The sequence below is a fragment of the Taeniopygia guttata genome, chromosome 8 (genome assembly GCF_048771995.1).
Source record: "Taeniopygia guttata chromosome 8, bTaeGut7.mat, whole genome shotgun sequence".
NCBI classification, from domain to species: Eukaryota; Metazoa; Chordata; class Aves; order Passeriformes; family Estrildidae; genus Taeniopygia; species Taeniopygia guttata.
This window is the reverse complement of record NC_133033.1, coordinates 28050764-28070565: the sequence shown is the minus strand read 5'-3', so window position 1 is coordinate 28070565 and position 19802 is coordinate 28050764. Positions and strand designations below refer to the sequence as shown.

The window sequence follows — 19802 nt, the reverse complement described above, 5'->3', positions numbered from 1 at the left end:
ATGGATGGGGAATTCCTGCTTAGATACAGTCCTGGCAGAGCAATCCCAACACATACAGTTTGGGAATCAGGTTATTTATCAACCCTCTCATGTGTGAAAACGGGGCACAGCAGTGGGACTCCTTCTCTGCAGGCTGGCTTTGCCTGCAGCTTCAAACCCTCCCCAGCCAGCAGCCCCTGACTTCAGCAAACATCTTCCCCAGAGAGCTGGTGGAGGCCCCATACTAGAAACATTCAAGATCAGACTGGACAGAGTTCTGAGCAAGCTGCTGTAGCTGAAGATGTCTTCTCTCATTGCAAGGGGGTTAGACTAGATGGCTTTTAAAGGTCCCTTCCAACCCAAACCATCCTGGGATTCTGTGATCTGCCTTTCCCTAGCAGACATCCATGCTCTGCTGTCAGAATTCCTTCTTCAGATCTGTGAGGACAGTCACTCCAACCCTCTTAAGGATTTCTCATTAAGGTAATTTTTTTCCCAGCAGGTTTTACTGTCAGGATGATACATTTAAATCAGCTCCACCACAGCTGACTCACATGTGAATAGCCCCCAGTGAGAAGCAGAACCCACTCACCACGCAGAAATTTTAAGGGGAGATAGAGAAGGGACTTTTCCATGACCTCAGAACTGGCATGCTATCTGTATGGGAAGGTGACCCAGCTGAGTCTGAGGCCCCACAGAGCAAATGTGTGGCAATTATTTTCACCTATTGAAGGTAAAAGAGGGAGAATGGCAGTTCTTGTGGGTGTATTTTTTGGCAATGGGATGACTTGCTCCAGTATGTGCTTGCTTCCATTGCTGCTTTTTATTGGCAATTATAGATTTGTCAGTGATTACAGTAATTCTCCTCATTGGGAAATAAACATCAGCTACATGCAGCTCTGTGGTGGCAGCAGTATTTCTCTCTAACATACAAGTCCTTTCTGTCCAGATTGTTCCAGCCATAAAGCAGAAGGAAAATGTCATGTACTTCCAATACTGCTTCCAAGGGTGGCCAGGGAGTGAAATGTGTCTTTCTCCACCTGACCTCAGAAGAGCATTATGGCAGGGATTTGCAGGCAGGAAATTCCCCAGTTCCCTGCTTGGAGTCAGGATGCAGCAGGCAGAAGGGTTCCTGAGAAGCAGTGCCTGGTGCCAGCTGAAGGGCTCTGCAGCACTTCCAAGGGAGCAGACAGGTTCTGCAGGCACCAGTGTTAAATAGAAGTGAATCGTATCTTTCCTGAGCTTGGCTTGGCTTGCTGAACCCTTCAGTGCTTTGCCAGGGGCTGGATTTGATTGGAGTGATGCAGAAGCTCAGCTTCCTCCTCTGTGCACTGACCCAGCTTCACCCACTGCCAGCCAGAGCATTTGCTCCATGGTGGATGGCCCTGTGGCTCTCTGACACCTCTGGGAGGACAAAGATTTGTGTCTTCCTCCTCAGAAACGGGCCCACAGGCATTCCAGTCTGCACATGCATGGCAGGGCAAGGCAGCCACATCCTGGCCTACTTCAGGAGGAACAAGACCAGGAGATGAAGGGGATTTGCTACTCCACTCTGCTTGGTGCTGGCAAGGCTGCATCTGAAACAGAGCTGGTTTGGGTCCCTGCCCCCAGGTCAGGAGAAACCTGGAGAAACCAAAGGCAACTAAAATGGTCAGGGCCAGATGCAGGTCTGGTGATAGCCCTGTCCTGAGCCAGGGGATGGACTGGGGCCAAACAGCCAACTTTGGTGATTCTGGGGTTCAACACACAAAGCCTTCCCTGGAAGGGAAGGACTGTGATGTCTCTGGGGAGACAAGAATGTCACCTCTTGTCATGCTGCAGAGACAAGCTGAAGATACTGAACCCCTGTGAGCAGCAGTTTGAATTTCAGCCCTGCCAAACTGACTCAGCTGCATTTCAATGGCGAAACAAATGTCCAGGGGGATGTCAGACCCTGGGAAATGCAGAGCAATTACAGCAACCCTACTGACAAGGCAAGCCTGTGGCTGGGGAGAGCAGCTCCGCTCCTCTTCCAGCCTTGCAGTCCATGTTGTGCCTTGGGAACTGTTGCTAATATTCCTCCTCTCCCTCCCTGCAGTGTGGACCGGCAGCCTGGATCCCACTTGTTGACACAGCTGTAAATCAGACTTGACAAGTTAAACAGTGACTCAAGGGCAGCAAGGAAGCAGCAAAGAATGGATGTTGTTCCTGCCAAAACCGAGTTCGTGGCCAGGTGCCTCCCCCCACGGCCACCTGCGCCCGGCTCCGCGGGGCTGGGAACCCGTCACAGCCAGGAGGGTCACTGACCCTGCTCCGAGATAAAAAGCCAAATCACAGCTGACATTTACCTTAGGCTCCTCTTACCAAGAGCCTGCTGTGCCAGCCCAGGCACAGGGAGCCCCCGGGCACTCCTCCAGCTGGGCTCTTCCCCGTGGATGCTGGAGAGCAGGAGTGCTGCCATCCCCAGGAGCTAATGGCCACAGGCAGCACAAGTTCTGCTTCAGCCTCCCCTGCAAGCTGCAGCCCTCCCCAGTGAGAGATCATCCCTGGGTGCTGCTGGCTGGCAGGGGCTCCCAGCCAGGCGTCCTGCAGAACAGCCTGTCTCCCATGTCATGCTGCCAGCAAAGCAAGCGCTGAGGTTTCTCCTGGCAAAGGGGCTGGAGGTGGAGCCACAGCTGGCTGTGCCAGTAATTCCCTTGGGGGGCTGCAGGTTGCTTCTCTCCTAAATAAAGCCATGGGGCACAATCATGAGACCAGCCCCACAGCCCAATGCCAGGATGGCACATGCCCTTCTGCTCCCTGCTCTAGTCTTCAATGGCACATCCAGAGCTCAAAGTGAGCAGCCCAGAGTGGGTCCTGAGGACCCACAGCCAGGAGGGTCTCTGACATCCCCCTCCAGCAGCACCAAATCTGGCACTCATCTACCAGGCTGCCTGGCTCTTACTGCCCGTGCCCGAAGCCACCCATCCCCACTGGCCTCGGGGCAGGGATTTCACCAGCTGCAGGAGGCTGTGGAAGGATTTATTCTGCCTTGATTTGCATGTTCTGCTCTGCACACCCCTGGGGCTTGGGTGCTCAGTGTGCTCCCAGCAGGACTGTGTCAGCTGGAGAGGCAGGCAGGGCTGGGAGAGTCTGACGGGCTGTTTGCAAGGATAGCAGGAGGTATGATGGGAGGGCATATCAAGCTGTCATCCCCGTCATCTTGTGGCCAAGGTAACGGTGGGAAGTGGGTTCTCCTTGTTGAATCCCTCTTCAGATGAAAAACAGAGAGCATCAAGCTGCTCTTGTTCACAGATTCCTCCTGTTCGGTTTCTAATACAACAATCCAATTTGCTCAACACAGCTGCAGTTTTTGGGCTCCTTCCAGCTTCCGTGTGTGATACAGTAACACTGCCTGCTGCACAGAAATGAGCCGTCCCCTTCCCCTTGCAGTGCTCCCTGAACACACAATCAATCCCCCATGCCCCAGGAATGGGTACAGACAGGAATCTTCCCTTTACTTTTAAGGATTTTTTGCCCATGGAACTGAGTTTGAAGAATGCAGACCAGAGAGGGGATGCCCAAACTGACACTGTGCAGTCACGTCATCCCTTTTTTACCCACAGCTCTTTCCCAAGGCACTGGGACCTGTCCCTTTCCCAGAGGTAGTTTGGTCCCTGAACTCTCCTGCTGCAAGGTTAAGATGTGTGGCAAAGAAGCAGAGGCGTCCAGCTGGAGTGGCTCTGGGACCTGCTTGCCCAGGCGCAGAGGCAGCAGAGATCCCTGGATCTCAGCTGGAGGGGGCAGCAAACCCTCCCTGGCCTGCTCCACTTCTCTGCATCATCCCAGTCCTGCAGAGAGGAGGCTAACATGGGAGGGGATGCCCACATCCTCCCTGCAGGGCACTGTGCAGATAGCTCAGAGCTTACTCTTCTTAACTGTGGCTTTTTCTTACCCTGAGCAGCAGCGTGGGTCAGCAGAGCCCCCTGCTCATGCCATACCACCTGGAAGCCGTGAGAGTATGGCTCTGGGCAGGGATAGAAAGGGAATCCCACCCACAAGAATGTCACCTCTTGTCATGCTGCAGAGACAAGCTGAAGATACTGAACCCCTGTGAGCAGCAGTTTGAATTTCAGCCCTGCCAAACTGACTCAGCTGCATTTCAATGGCGAAACAAATGTCCAGGGGGATGTCAGACCCTGGGAAATGCAGAGCTTATGTATCCAACTATCTTCCCTCTGCTTCCAAAATACAGCCTTGCCCTGGAAGGGGCTTGCCAGGCTTTCTGGGTGCTGTGGGAGCTGTGGGGCTGTGAAAGCCACGGGAGGACTGCCAGACCCTGCCCATGGGGCTCAGCACACACAGCTGCTGCATCAGTTCTGGGGCTGCTCTGGCAGATAGAACCCTCTGACAGCCCCCATCCTGCTGAGCAGCCCTGGGAGGGGATTTGTCCCCCCTCGGTACCCTCCACAGCAGGACAGCTTGCACCTTATCCTGTCTGTGCCAGGCCCCAGCAGTGGAACTCGGGGGTTAGGGTGCAGACTTGTCGGAATCTGAGGTATTGATGATTTTGAGATTGTAGAAAGTCTCTGTCTTTCTGCCCCACTGCCAAAGCAGAAACCATAATTCGTCTGTGCTGGTTTCAAGGCTGTTTATTCTGTTTATCTCTAACATGTTCTGCTGCCCTGCCGCAGCTCTGTCCTGCAGGGCAGCGTGTGGGGCTCTGCCCTCAGTGGGATGGTACAAACATTAAATACCTGTGCTGGATTTACAATAACGTGCCAATATCTGTCACCTACGTTGAACAGTGTGTCCCCAGCCTAAACCAACAGAAAAATGCCAACACTACAGTGAAACATGGAGGGCATGAAGAAGGAGGAAAAGGACAAGACACACCCAATTTCCTCCATCTTGTCCCCTTTGGACCCCTCATCTAGAAACTTAAAATTTTACTTTTGCACCCGTACCACACTTAACTATTACTCATATCAAACACTCAGAGCTTGTAATTCATCCTGTAAGACTGAAAACTCTTTTCCATGGACAGAGATCACAGACAGTGTCTCTGTGGGCTCTGTCCAGGGGAGTTCCTGACCCTGCCAGGGTCCCAGGCAATCCAGGGCAGCCAGAGGGAAGCCCTGGATTCCCACACAGACTGACCCATGCAGGGGCCAAAGCAAAACCTGCACCTCTGCTGCCAGGCCAGGCAGGCACAGGGCCCTGCCACTGCCCAGGGGTGGCTGATGCCACCCAAGGGTCATTCCTGCTGTGCTGGCATCGAGAGCAGAGCGGGGCAGGAAGGGAGCAGGCAGGGGCACTGTGCTCATGCAGCTCCAGTCAGCTTCTTGAAAATGTTGTCCTACTTATTTAATCTTTGGGAAAGATGCCTGATGGGTTTTATAAAGTGTCTGAGTGTGGTTTATGCTCTTGGGTTGCAGGAAATGAAATGCCTTTTGGCTGTCTCTGAGGGTAGCAAAGAAAGAGTTCAGGAGCCTTATTAGGCTTCATTTCCATTTCTCTCCATGTTGAAGGAATACTAAATAACTTCATCTTGATGGACTTGAAGTATCTGTCATTTCCTTATCTGCAGGACAAGCCACAGTACAGGGTATTACGAGATCAAAATGGAATAATCATCTCACTCATTTTCCCATTTACTTTATTTTTCACTTTTTTTCCCATACCCATCATCCTGCGATTGTAAACAACTTGGACAATGGAAATACTGCTTCTCTCCAGTTTCACTGCCCTGACTCCAGTCCCTGAGACTCCCTGTAGAAATCCAGACATGCAGTGGCTCCCACAAGCTCCTATGCTGGGCTCACATTTCTCAATTAGAAGTCTCCAGGAAAAAGTGCTTCATATTTTATCTTCATTCTGGGCTCAGCAGAGTTTTTCTCCTATGAGTTTTGGATCTGTTCATCTGAACAGAGCAGCCTGAGAGGGCCAGGCACAAAGCAAGTGCAAGATGAAGCCTCCCAGTGACTGAACCTGCCTTTACATTGGCCCCTTAATTCCTTCCCTGAGTTGTTGCACCCAGGAAGGCTCCGAGCCCTCAGGACTCCAGGAATTGGAAAGAAAGGGAATAATTGACCTCCAGTGAGGAAAGGCAGCTTTCCCTTGGGCTGCTGCCTGACTCTACACCCCTGCTTGTACCATGACTTCTCAGGGCTACTGAGCAGGTAGTTGGGGTTAGTGAGAGGTGGGTGGAATTCAGGTCAGGGAACAAAGCTCCTGGGAAGCAGGAGGGGGCTGTTTCTCCTTTTCCTAAAAACAGCACAAAAAGCCACTCGCTGACTTACTGTAAGAGATGGAATTTATGCTTTTTGACATTTTTGTTTCCATGGGACATTCCTCTTTCATATTCTGTATATTAAAATATATTTCAAATTATTGTTATATCACAGGGAAATTGCATAACTATTTTCATAATGATCTGATTTATAGATTCATAAGCTTTAGGGCCAGAAGGGACTATTATGATCTGCAGAGCTGTGGCCAGAGTCACTTGCCTGATGATTCCATGCTTCAAGCCCAGCGTTTCTGGCCAAGTGACAATCCATCTTCTCAGAGAGAAACCCTGGCAGAACCAGAAATCACCATATGCTGGAGAATTCACATCACCTGCAGACACCCCATAGCTGTGTGGGGTGCTTGGCAGTTGTCCCCAGCTGTCCCCAGAGCTCCACTATGGCCAGCTTCCAGCTCTTTCTCCTTTACCACAGCTCTGTTCATACCAGGGCAGAAATCCTGCTTCAGCCATTTCCTTGCAAAAGCCTGGAACAGTTTCAGAGGCAGGCTGGGCCGGGGCTTGGCTGTGGCTCTGATTCAGCTGGCAGCTGCCATCGGGCCAGGAGCATGCACAGGCTCCCCTCCTCACCCTGTCCATCACCTGCCTCCTCCCCACAGGCCTGAGCCTCTCACATCTAGGGCAGCACAGTCAGACATCACAGACTCTGCCAGAATCCCTGAGCATTTCCTTTCTTTTCCTTTCCTTTGAGCAGAAATGCCTGGGCGTGGGACGTGGGGTCTTTGCAGAGGTTGCTGCTCCAGCCCTGGGGGCTGTGAGGACACTGAGGAATTGCCCTGATGTGAGTTGTCCATCTGCTACCTCCAATCCTCCATGGAATTTTAGAAGTGAAGTGGGCAAAGATCAGCTCATTCCCCACGTCCTGGGGCTGCACAGGAGCTGCCAGCCCCAGTGCCAAGTCCCTTGGGCTCGCTGGAGCAGCTGCAGGCCGCTGTGGCACCATGAAGTGTTTCACCTGCACGCACAGCGGGGCACCGGGAATTAAGTGGACTCCAATTTTATTGTCAGGGTTCATTAGATTAATTAATACTGTGGACACACTCTGTTAATCAGCTTTGCAATGGGAGAGTGGTTTCAGCAGGAGTCGAGGAGCTGCTCAGAAGGCGCTCTGCTAATGGTGCTGAATCCAATTTCATGCAAGGGCGCGGTGCAGGGAGATGATTAATGGGTTTCATGTCTCCCCAGCTGTGGGGACTGTCCCCAGCTCCCCTGAAGTCAGAGGGACCAGGTCGTGGCTGGCTATGCAGAGCCCCCTTTGCTACTTGAAACAATCTCAGGATATGGGCAAGGAAGAGAAGAAGTTTTTCAGCACTGGTTTCAGCATCCCAGTGCCAGGCAGGGCCAGCCCAGCTACTCAGGTGAGCCCACTCAGGCACCTGGAAGTGCCAGGCCCCCATTCCCATGGAAGTTCCAGCCAGCAGGGAGATGCTGATTCTGACAGCAGAGAGCACTGCAGCACAGCACTGAGGCAGGGCATGTTCTCAGGGACTGGCAACAAATTTTCCACAGAAATATATTGCTGGATTCAAGGGTCTAATGGCATTTGGAAAGGATTTGCATTTTCATATGTCAGAGAGGAAGATTAGAAACACCACCTTCAGAAAAGCTCTCATGGGCTATTCCCTCCTCCATGGAACATAAAAAGTGACTTTGAAATATGAAACAGCATTGAGTGCAAATAAGTTGAAATAAAAGTACTCGTTATGTGACCCAAAGGATTTTGTGGTGGGGAAAGCTATCACCTGAACAAGTAGGAGGATGTGATGGTGCTGGCTTGGAGCCTGGGCTGCCTGCAGAGCAGCGACACAGCTGTCCCTGTGACAAGGGAGGCTTTTGCAGGGACTCTGTGCACATCAGATAATTGTGATGTTGCTCTTTGATGAGCTCATGTCTTTGCCTGGTAAAGGTAATAGCACAGATACAGTGAAAGACTTTGGTTTTCCTGGCATTTGAGTCAGGCCAGCCTGGCACTCTGATTTTAAAAGTTATCAGGAAAAGACACATTATGTGAATTAAAATGTGGCTGACAGGCTCACTTTTAGCAGGCAGCTGAGCCAGAAGACCTCAGCTGAAAGCATTTGTGGGGTCAGGGCTTGGCATTTCTGTCAGTAACATCACTGCTGGCAGCACTCATCCCTTGATGAGGATGTGCAGAGTGGACAGGGCTGAGCTTTGCAGGCTGTGCCAAGCACAGGGACAGAGGTTTTCCGGGTGCTCCCCTTGCCTGGGCTCAGCCAATGTCACTCTCATCTCCTCCATGTACAGCCCATGCTGCTGGGCTGGCCGCCGTGGTGGCACCAGGGGGGTTCCTCCAGGGTGTTCCTGTCCTTGTGCCAGGGAGCCCAAGCAGCTGCACACTGGCATTTCCCCCATCACCACAGAGACTCGGGCCACGGTGCTATTTTAGAGGCACAAACACGTCCGCGTGCGCCTTTCTTACAGGCAGTAATTTCAGCCTCTGTTCGGGCTGCAGAAGCACCTTGTAGCACTGGAATCGTGTGCTGTGATATTTGTTAGATTGCAGGATTATTTTCCATTGATTTCAGGCCAATCACACAAAGAAAAGCAACATCTGCTGAGTGAATGGGCTCCCAAGGAGAATTAACTGCTCTCACACACAAAAGAACGGGAAAGAGTTGAACCAGCAAGATTCTCTTTAGCAAGAAGAACATTTATTTTTAGCGCCTCGTGTGGTCCAATCCCTCCCTCCTTTCTGTCAGCACCAGCTGGAAGTGGGAAAATACCACTGGCATTGGCTTTTCTTCTTCCTCCCCATTGTCCCCATCCTCACATCTTGACCCCCTCACTGACTGAGCCACTCAGGACAAAATGCAATTTCTAGCAGGCCATCCATCTCCAGAGCACATAAACTTATTCACCAGTAAAATGAGAGCAACTGAGATGATTTGAATCCATGCCAGGGTCCCCCATAACACACAAGTCAGCTGCACAAAGGCAGAGTGGGGAGCCTGGGTAATAAGATGGAAGCAGTGGAGAAAAGTATCCTAAGAAGAGTGTGGTAATTAGCATTGGACTGTTTGTTTCCCTTCCCAGGAAGAGGCAAGCCATAAATCAGGGAGGCATCTGCCGTGCAGGATCCAAGGCCTCTCAAAGCAGTAGGAAAAAGCCATCCATCACTGTTAGCAGAAGGAGGATTTGAGTTTAAATTACAGATACTCTAACTATGCATTTGCAATTGTTTGGAAACAAAGTTTTCCTTAATTTCTTCCCTGACTCTGGGAGGGGGCTGAGCCAGCTACAGTGGGGTTCAGCTTACTCCTAATGAGGCCCCAAAAAGAGCAGAAAGGAAAAATTAGGTGGGGACCCCAGGGCTCTGGGGTGTAGCTGCTGCTCTCCCTGAGCCCCTGCACCCACTCTCACCCTCCTTGCCTTCTTCTCTCTGTGGGCATTTTTCCACGGTACTTTTCCAAAACAACCTGGTCCTTGAAACCAAGAGAGGGACAATCTCAAGAGCTTTCTTCCCGCTGAACACTCCCTCTGGCACCTGTCCCATCCCACTGACCTCTGTGCGCTTCCCTGGAGCACTGCTCACAGGCCAGGGCAAATCCCTGCCCCCTGATTTTGGACAGATGCCATTCCCTGGGTGCTATCTTCAGCTAAGGCTGTGAAAATGGTTCCAATTGTATCCCAGCTCCCATCTTCTCCTGTGAGGCTTGGTTATCCCCCCTGTGCCCACCCTGCAGCCTGCTGCCACATCCCTGTTCCCTACTCTTACCCCACTGAAACCCCCAGCACATTGCCACATCTCTTCCCATACCTCCTTCCATCCATGTGTCCATCTATCCTGGCAGCAGCAAGCACCTGAGCCCCCAGGCACTCACCTGAGCTGCTCATCCCTCCTTTCCCCAGTGTCCAGGTGCAACGGAATTATGTAAATTCCGCAGGACTATTAACTGTGCTGCTTTAATTATCCCCTGGTATTTGGAGTCATTGGGATTTGGGAGCTGATATATATTATTGTTTCATCTGAATATATCTCCAGGCAAGAAAGTTGAGCTGCAAGCACAGAAATGCTCATTGCCCAGATATGAGAGGTCCCTTGGGAGAATATATCAGAGCTACAGCGTTAGCATGTAACGTATGTGGGAGTGGGAGTGAAATATTGCCTTTGCTGGCCAGCACCTATCAACAGGAAGGGCTGTGGGAGAAAGGCAGAGCTGGGGGAGGTTTCCCAGCTGGGTAGGGTTTGGCACATGTCCCCAGGAGTACCTATGAGTGCCAGGGGTTTGCTGTGGACTCTGCCCCGGCAGGGCTGGGCACAGGGAGTGTTCCTGGGAATGCTGCACCCATGGGCAGGCACTGCCTGAAGGGTGCAGGCACCCTGTGTTCTGCAGCCCTGGGGGATTTCCCCATGCCTGGCCCTGGGAAAGGTGTGCAGCCACTGCCACCGAGCAGAGGGATCCGACCCCAGCCCGGTGGGCTCCACAGGGGTGTCCCTCCCTCTCCTCATCTCCCTCCAAGTGACCATGTGTCAATCCCTGATAAATGCAGGCCTCTGGCAGAATTAATCATTCTGGCAGTTTATAAGGCAATTAAAGGAAGGGGCCATGTGTCTGATTACACAGCAAATAAGCCTTGGTGAATTACAAACGTATCAAAGGTAGTTCCAATTAACTGCAGTGATCCACGGGAGAGAGGATATTGTCCTGGGATATTGCCTCCTCCTCTGGTTGGTGTTCTGCACTTGGGAGCTGAGCAGTAACACGTGTGAAGATCGTCAGCTGCATTCCCACATGAAGAATGCCAAGTATTGTATTTATTTATCGGCCAAAAGTGGGGGATTGCTACCAGAAGCCTGAACAGCTAGACACTGCAATTAACATATTATTTGAATATGGCTACATGCTTGCCACACAAATTAAGAAGATGTTCTTCTTGCACCTTATACACTGAGAAAAACCATATTCCTTCTTGTCTCTGCTGCAACATAAAAGCCATGGACAACATCGCATCCTTAGGATTGGCATCGTAGGGACAAGATTAGCCTGGAACCTCTGGTGCCTTGAGCACTTCCTGCAGAGATGGGAGGTCTTGCTGTACAAATTCTTCCACCTAGAGACAGAAATAACCTCAAGACTTTTCTTTCTGTAGTGATTCCACCTTCAGAACAGCATCATGGTAAACTGGGGATGAATTTCAGATGATGTCGTGCCCCTGGAGTGGCTACACGTGGCTGCACATGCCAGCCAGCCCACGGCACCAGGCTCTCACTGCAAGGAGCATCTGTTAATGCAGTTACTGATTAGTTCACTGACAATTACTGCAGCTGATGAAGCCGAGAATGGTCAAGAGTGATGTTTATGCAGACTGTTTCCCATAACACCATTTAGGGGTGTTTAATGGGCCAGTGAGATAAGAGCAAGAGGAATAGTGTATGGGATGGCTCCCGTGAGGTTGTGAGATGTTCAGGGGATGTGGACACTGCTCCAGCTTGCTGTGGGAATATTCCTGCTCCATATGTGGAGCCCTGTGGGAAGTTCCTAGGGATGGGCTCCCACTGCCACCAGCAATTGGACTCTGGGTGCCCCAAAACTTCCAGGCTCTCAGGGCTGCCCTGCAGGCTGTGGTGGGGCTGGCAGCAAGCAGTGTTAATTTTAGCCAGCACCTGCTCTGCTGCAGGGAGTGTATTTATTTCAAAAGCACCAAGTGGTTTTTTCTCTGAAACAAAACTGTTTCAAGACTTGGGGTTTGTGGAGAACTTCCAAAAACTTGAGACAGTTTCAAATGGAAAGGAAACCATGGTGCAAAGATTCAAAATGCCTATGAAGACAAAATCTGAGTTTTCAGGTGGTTTGATTAAGCAGTCTGCCTACACCCCACTGGATATCAAAGATGCGTCTATATTTTCAAAACCAGCTCTGAAGCTGTTTCCAGGCCCACCTCTAAAATAAATAAATGCATACATAAGTGTGTGCCTGATGAGAATGAGCTCTGCTAGCTCATCAGAATGAAATGTCAGCAAATGCCAACAAGTTCCTGACCTTAATTCCAACAGGCTTGCCTTCCTCCCCTTTCTGAAGTTATTTGCTTCCTTCCCAGACCTTGCTATTTAGATGTTGATGACTATGTTTTATTGGGCAGAAAAAGCATGTGCTGATGGTGCACACCTTGCTTGGTGCTTCTGCCACCTGGGGCTGTGCAGGTGACTGGAGGGACAAGGTGACTCCCAGTCTGAGCCCACCATGGGCTCACAGATAGCAAGCTTTGGGATGCCCTAATGCCACACAGGTGGCTCTAGGGCACCCTCTGATTACAGGGCCATGACCCTAAAAGAATTTGCTGCTGTAGGACTTTGTGGAAGGACATCAAAGCAATGGGAAGCACCGACCTGTGAGCTGGATCCTACCTTTGCTATGTGATTGCCTGCCTAGGGGCCAATTTGCTTTATGAATTACTGTGCAGAGCTGCAAAGTCTGCCATGCCCTGTGATGTTTCTCACAGCCATGCCCTGTGATGTTTCCCATTCCCACCTGCATCCAGCACAGCAAAAAATATTTGCATTCCTGGCCAAAAGCCATGAATTATTTCTCTGGGAGGAGGAGCCTCCTAGCCACAAGCAGTGTGTGGGGTATGTTCCCCAAACCCACTGTGCTGTGCTGCATAAATAAATGACAGTACATTAAACCCCTTGTTTGGAGAACACAGGCAGCGAGGGAAGGGGGTACCAGCCTCCTGGGGCTGGGGTATGTGCTCACCATTGCCACCTTTGATGGCAACTACCTTCTCCTCCCACAATGCTGTGGCACAGGAGTTGTGGGGGAAGTTTTGGGGAAGATTGCAGCTTCATTGTGCCGGCACCAGCAGTGTTGGAGGTACAAAGTGCTCTGCAAACATTGCATTTTAGGTTAGATAAAAGAGGTTCCTGCTATAGACTGTGAATATTACAGTAATATATAGGACTTTCTGGTGGAAAAAATGTAGTATTTTCACCATGGTTTTTTTTTTATAAGGGTGAGACTAGGTGGTGCAGGCTGACACTCACAGGCCAGGTTGCATTTATAACATATTTGTACAATACGATCTCTTTTCTAGCTCTGAGACCTGGCAAGACTTTGGGATGCTTTTGGACAAACTCAAACCACCCTGACCAGCACTTTTGGGTCCTTTGCTGCTAGGGTGTGTGGCTCACTGCAGACCAAGGCACTGGCGTGTTCCCAGGTGGGACGACAATCATCTCTCCCCACTGCACCCCATGACACCCCAGATGCTGCTGCTGCTGGGGGGCTCACGGCTGGAGACACAGCGGGCACACAACGACCCGGGTTTTATCTTCTGATCGCATCAGCTCCGCTAGAACATGCTCTCGACTTCACAGGATGCCAAGGGCAGTCTGTGAATGGCAGGTGGGACTGCTTTCCCCGGGGCTGTGGTGCAGGGCAAGGGGGAGCAGCTTACACGCACACACACCCCGAACGCTGGGGAGAGGCTGAAGAAGGCGATCGCGGACCCTCCGTCCAGTTTGGGTTTTCCGTGCCGCATTTCTCGGCCTTCCCAGGAGATGGCAGGCCAGCCTTACAAATCCACACCCCGCAGCTGCCGGGAGAGGCGAACCGGCACCGGCACCGGCACCGGCACCGGCACCGGCACCGGCACCGAGCCGCGCTCCCGCCCGCTGCCGCCGGCGCCGCGGGGCTGCTCGGAGGGGTCACGGGCGAGTCCGTGGGAATGCCCCAGCCGTGGCTCAGGGTCGCAGAGCCGCGTCCCCTGTCATCCGATCCCCGGCCCTGCTGGGGTCCCCTCGGGCTCGGGGGACACCTCAGCCTCCGAACGGCGGGCGCAGTCCCGGTCCCGCCACCGGGTGGGGACAGACGGGGATGCGACAACGAGCAAACCGGTTACACAACCTCGACGGGTTATTCCAGGGCTTCTAATTATTGATTTTGAATGGGAGGAGACAGGTTCTGGACTTGTAGGCCAAACACGACGGTGAGAGTTAATTTGCCTCCCGGATGTCCCGTACCTTGCGGTGCCGGTGAGCTCAGCCCGACACGCTGGGCTCGGCAGCCCGGAAAGGCTCTCCCGGCGAGGGGCGGTGGTTTGGCAGGGAGGTGTAAGGTCACTGATCGAAGCGGGCCTGTGCGAATGGCTGGAGTGCTGCCTGATGCAGTGGGGATCCCCCGGTCACATCTGGGGCATCAGGCAGGTGGGTTTGGGACAAACCGGTCGCAGCAGAGCTGCTGTCCCCCACCCTGCTGTTTCCCATGCCTGTGGTGCAAAAGAGCAACTAGTAACTGCAGGGGGACGCTTGTCCCTTGGTCCAACCCCAATATTTTAAGAGCTGGCTCCAGGCACTGCAGCAGGCAGTGAGAACAGCCACGACACTGCAGGAGAAACCAGAGGAGCAAGCTATGGACTGCCCAGGGCATCTGTCAGGAGCTCCAGTGCTGCCAGGCAAAGCCACTGGGACTGCCTGGAAGGAGCTGGTTTGCTCCCCAAGCTCTGAAGGCTTTCCATCAAATGCCCATGCCTGCACCTGGGGGAACACCTCCCCGAGGGCACCAGTCAGTGGAGAGATGCTTGCAAGCCCTCCCACATGGGATTCAGTTCTTCCCCAAATCCACGGGGCTTTGCAGGCTGTGGAAATTCTTCAGTCTGCAAGAATGTGTGTCTGTAATCAAATTTAGCACAGGAACAGGCCTCCAGAGGCTGTGGGATCTCTGTCCCTGGGGATACTTGTCATATGCCTAGACACAGCCCTGAGCTGCTCTAGTCTCGAAGCTGAAACTTACCCTGCTTGGAGCAGGCATTGGACGAGAGACTCTCAGGGGACTTATGTGGTGTCTGTATCATTCCCAGCACCTGTGACTTCCATGCTGTCAGCCAAGTCTTTGCTAAATAGAAACCTTCAGCAAGAACCCAGCTCAAGAATGTTCCACCACCAGCTTCTGCCTGTCCCAGGCCGAAGTGAGTTCAAGCAGATGTTCAGTTCTCTGCACCGTTTTCCCCCATGGATCTCTCCAGGTGCAGTCACAACTGCAACACATAGCACCGATACCTTGCCCTCTCCCAAAACCAGGAGTAAAAGGTTTCAAGAGCCCAGGGCTTCCTCGTGCCTTGATTTCAGTGGGAAATCATCCCTCAATTCACTTGTCCATGCACTGACATCTCTGTGAAATCCCACCCTGGCCTGGCATGGGGAAACCAGCAGCACAACAGCTGTTCACATACACCTCTCATGGCACGATGGAGCACAGGGATTTCTCAGCTTGTCATGTAATTGTGCTCAGACTGTCAGCCGAGCCTCTGGGGTGGTGGGAAGCCCACACCGTTTTGAGTGGAACAATACATTTTTCAGATGTGGCCGAAGTGCTGTGGCTGGCACTGAACTGTCTTATAAACTCAAAGGAAGTTTCACCACATCGATCCAGGCTGAAAAATCAATGGCCCTGGATCTGTTCTGCCTGGGGAAGGATCAACAATCAATGCTGCTCTTTGCACTGCAATCATTCGGAACCCTAAGGGAAGTGGGCTCTGGCTGTAGGCACATGCGAGCATGGCACGGCAAGGGCTTTGGGAATTGTGCTTCTCTTGTGGAGAGAAGTGCCTCTGAGGCCCGTGTTGGCTCTTCAGGCACACGTGGGGAGATGAGCTCTGCAGCATCCGTGGATATCCAAACACAGAAGGATGGAGCCCTACCTGAGAGTACACTGTGCGTGTGGGGGTAAGGGATGCAACAGCCTGGGCTTGAGGTCAGATCTGTGTGAGTTGCTCCCTGAACAGCTGCAAAGCAGCTCTGGGCTGCTTTCGGTGGGTGGGAAGTGTATTCACAGCTTTCGGGACTTTGGTAAGGGAGGAGGGTCTGGTCTCAAGAGCTGGTCTTTCTTTAAGTGCAAGAGGGAGACTTTCCACTTCCAGCGTGCTTGATTTCCACCGTGTTCGGCGTTGAGACAAAGATTTGCGTGCGGAGTTCTTGGCGCGGCTCCCCAGCCGGGAGGAATGCGCGCCGGCTCCCACGGCCTTGCCATGCGCTGCCCGAGGGGGCGGCCGGCGCTGCCCACCCTCCCCGAGCCGCTCCCGCGGCTTCCCCTTATCCCTCCTTTGGTTTCCCACGCATTTGAAGTTTGGCGGCGGAGAGCAAGGCGGGCCCCGGCACTTGGTGCCAGCCGCTGCCGGCCGGGGAGGGGGCGCGGAGCCTCCGCCGCCCGCTCGCTCCGGGGCGGGGGCCGGGCAGGAGCCGGAGCCGGGCAGGAGCCGGGGCTGGGGCCGGGGCCGGGCAGGAGCCGGAGCCGGAGCCGGAGCCGGAGCCGCCGCCCCCGCCCCGCTCGCTCCGCGCGGGCGCGTCCCCGCCCCGGGGCCGGGCGGGGCGGGCCGGCGGCGGCGGCGGCAGGGCCGGGCGCGCTGCAGGGCTGCCCGGCCGCGGAGCCGCCATGCCCGCCAAGTCCAAGTACAACCTGGTGGACGACCGGCACGACCTCCGCATCCCCCTGCACAACGAGGACGCCTTCCAGCACGGCATCTGCTTCGAGGCCAAGGTGGGCGGCGGGCGCGGGGAAGCCGCGGGGGTCGCTGTCCGGCGCTGCATCCCGGCGCTCCGGGATGCCCGGTTTTCCAGCTCTCTTTCGGCATAGCTTTCTGCTTTCCCCGGAGCCCTACCCCTTGGCGTTGCCTGTTCTCCCCTAAACTCAGGTGCAGAGTCGGGCGAGGCTTCCCGCCCGTCCGGTAGGGATGGCCAGACTGGTGGGATGGGTCAGACTGGAGTGGGGTCACCCTCCTGCTTCACCCCAGAATCCCTCCCTGGCCCTGCATCCCTCCAGGGCTCCGCGTGGTGTTGCTCGGGGACGCTGGCCCCCAAAGCGGGGTCCGTGTGCATCTTCCCAGGCAGGGAGGAGCAGAGGGCTCGGGCTGTGCTCTGCGGCTCCAACGCTGTGGGCAGTGCCGGAGCGCCGCTGGGATGGGGCGCGGGTGGTTGGGGTCGGCAGGATGCCTTGGACCCTGCTGCTCCTCTGGTGTGAGCAGCCGGATTTGCGGTGCAGGACGTGAGGGACACGCACCCGAAATAAACGCTTGCTATTTCTCTTTATGCATATAAACCATCCTTGCTAGTGGATTTGGCAGGGAGTGCTCTTAGCTTTTTATCTTTTCCGTTGGGACTTTTCATTCTCTCGCTCCACGTCGACTGTGGCTCCCCGCAGGCTGGCACTTGCCATCTCGCAGCAGGCTGGCAAAAGCCAAGCTACCGAGCAAGGCACGCTGGCCAGCAGGAAATTGGGAAGGAGCTGGCCAGGAGATTTGGAAAGGGGAAACATAAAATTCTGCCCCGTTTTCTTCTCTTGAGGAATACGGTCATCATGATGACGGAGGTACTCAAGTGAGGTTGGCTTAGGAGAAAAGCCTGGTGTAAAACCGTTTTGAGCGGCAGGAAGGCAGGCGTCTGTCACACATTGTTGTCTTCGGAGAACATGTGCTGTCAGGGGAAGAAAATTTGGCATCTAATTGTGTGCGGTGCCCTCGGGGCAAAGGCTGCGGCTCGTAGGAAGGTGTCAAAAGTGTTACTTGCCACCTTTTCTCGGGGCCGGGAGGGTTCCTCTGCAGAGGCCATCACCTGCCCGATGGCAGGCACTGTGCTGTAGAGAGCAAAACAGTTGTTTATGGAGCAAACTTAAACCTGCCTTGCAACTGTTTCCTGGGAAAGGCTGTTCAAGCTCAACTTTGCAGCCTTTTGCTCCTGAGTGATTGGAGCCGATTGCTGTTTTACTGCCAGCACCTTCTCACCCCTCACCTGCGAGGAGGCTGCAAAGCATCTCTCGCCTTCTAAATCCTGTGTGCCTCTTCCATGCCAGCTTTGGGTGACCCGGCTTGGAGGCTGGGCAGTGGGACAGGGCGTCAGCAGCCCCTGGGTGTGCTCATGGCTCATCTCTGCTCCACGCTGCTGGTCTGGCTGCGTTAATGCAGTGCTGCATGTTAGCCTTTGTTAGCTCCTCTTTCTCTTATTTGGTATTTGGTGGCATGCGCTAATGCCAAGCACAATCCGTACGAAACCCAGCTTCCGAATTCCTGGGTTTCTCCAGCAGCCCTTGATGCCAGATTCAGAATGCAGATGGCTGAGGCAATTACTCTATCCTTTTATTAGATTGCTCGAGATTAATTAAATGCTTACATTCCTTTACTTCCTTTTATCCTCAAGAATCCCAAGTGCTTACACCCGCACAGCTCGTGTTACAGCTAGGCACCCAGCACGAGTCACAAAACGTGGAACTCTGATTTAGAGCATAACTTTGGGGGAAGATTAAACCAGAAGAATGCTTGTCTGGGATGTCGGGACTTGAGAGGCTGTCTCCTCAAATCCTCCTGGGTTAGCTGATAAGTGTGGGCAGTGGGGATCCCGGTGTTACAGCTCAGTACTGGACCAGTGCTCTTTGCTCCAGCAGCCTGAGATTCCTGATGGGCTTGCTTGGGGCTCACTGCAGGGGGGTAGTGTGGGCCTGAGGCAGTGTGTGATGATTTATTGCTTTAATTTTTAATTGTATTTTTATACTTGGACCTGCTGCTGTCTTTAAGTGGCACATGTGGTGGATGTAGTCCATGTTTTGGTCCATCAGAACAGCATCAGTACTGTTGTCCCCCTTGTCCCTCTCCTGAGTGATTCTTGGCATCCCGGGTGACTGGGTGGCCACAGGCAGTCAGAATTTGAACCTTTGTCAAGCAGAGGAAGATGGACCTGATGTGAGGCGAGTGGTGCTGTCCCTTGAGCTGTGATGCTATTGGGAGGCTTGTGCCTCTTGTCCCCCCTGGAGCCACTTGCAGCCATATGTGCTGGCACAGGGTCACGGAGTCAGAGCAAAGTGTCCCCTAAGGATTATGTTAATCCATTTTCTGGAGCTAAATCAAAAAGATGGAAAATCCCACTCCATCTTCTTAGGAACAGTAATGCATTTCACACTTCTGGATCTGTTTTCATTGGCCACTTCTCTTGGCACCAAACCCTGCTGTATCCCAGAGATGGCTTGGTCAGGCTGCAGGGAATCAGAGGAGCTGGCTACAAGGGAAGGCAGGATGTTTGTTTTCTTCTGTGTCTTGCAGTCTGAATTGTTGATTAAAATCAAAAGCCTGGCCTCTTGGGTTAGCTGAAACGTTTGGATGAAGAACTGGGAGCTGCAGCATGGTGCAGGGGAATGGACAGAAATTCCCACTTGCACAGTGGTTTTTTTGTTAAATAAATGGAGATGTAGAGAGGAAAGACACCTCCTGTTCTCCACCTCCATGAGAATGAGATGGATGTGAGCTTACTCCTTATCTTCCCAAAGCCCTGGTGCTGCAGGACAAAACCCAAGGGCCATCTTGTGCAACACCAGCAATTCTGTGTATTCAGAAATTGTGACTCACACTACTCCCAGGCCTCCAGAGAGAGCAGCAGGCAGAGGGAATGGAGTGGGGTGGTGGGGCCTGGCACTGGACTGCCAGACCCTCGTCTGTTGGAGTGCTGGGTGCTGCTGGGTTTGCTCAGGGAAGTCCTTACTATCTCTCTCCTGGGAGCTGGTGTTGGGCTGGGCTGGGGTTTCCCTCCTGCCCCGAGGTCTTGTGGTCCAGAGCCAGG

The 19802-nt window shown here is 53.2% G+C and overlaps 1 protein-coding gene across 6 annotated transcripts in view; it reads left to right on the top strand.

The window, feature by feature from the left end:
* The first annotated feature begins 16530 nt into the window (after positions 1 to 16530).
* The window catches only part of NOS1AP (nitric oxide synthase 1 adaptor protein), a 41063-nt gene continuing 37791 nt past the window's right edge, over positions 16531 to 19802 (top strand). For 2 of the 6 annotated variants that reach the window (XM_032749695.3, XM_032749694.3), the window contains exon 1: positions 16531 to 16740. In XM_032749695.3, coding sequence (XP_032605586.3) covers positions 16636 to 16740 — 105 coding nt within the window. In that variant the 5' untranslated portion in view covers positions 16531 to 16635. The remainder of the gene's footprint in view (positions 16741 to 19802) is intronic. The other 4 variants (XM_032749696.3, XM_072932865.1, XM_030279772.4 and 1 more) reach the window with 2 other exon arrangements.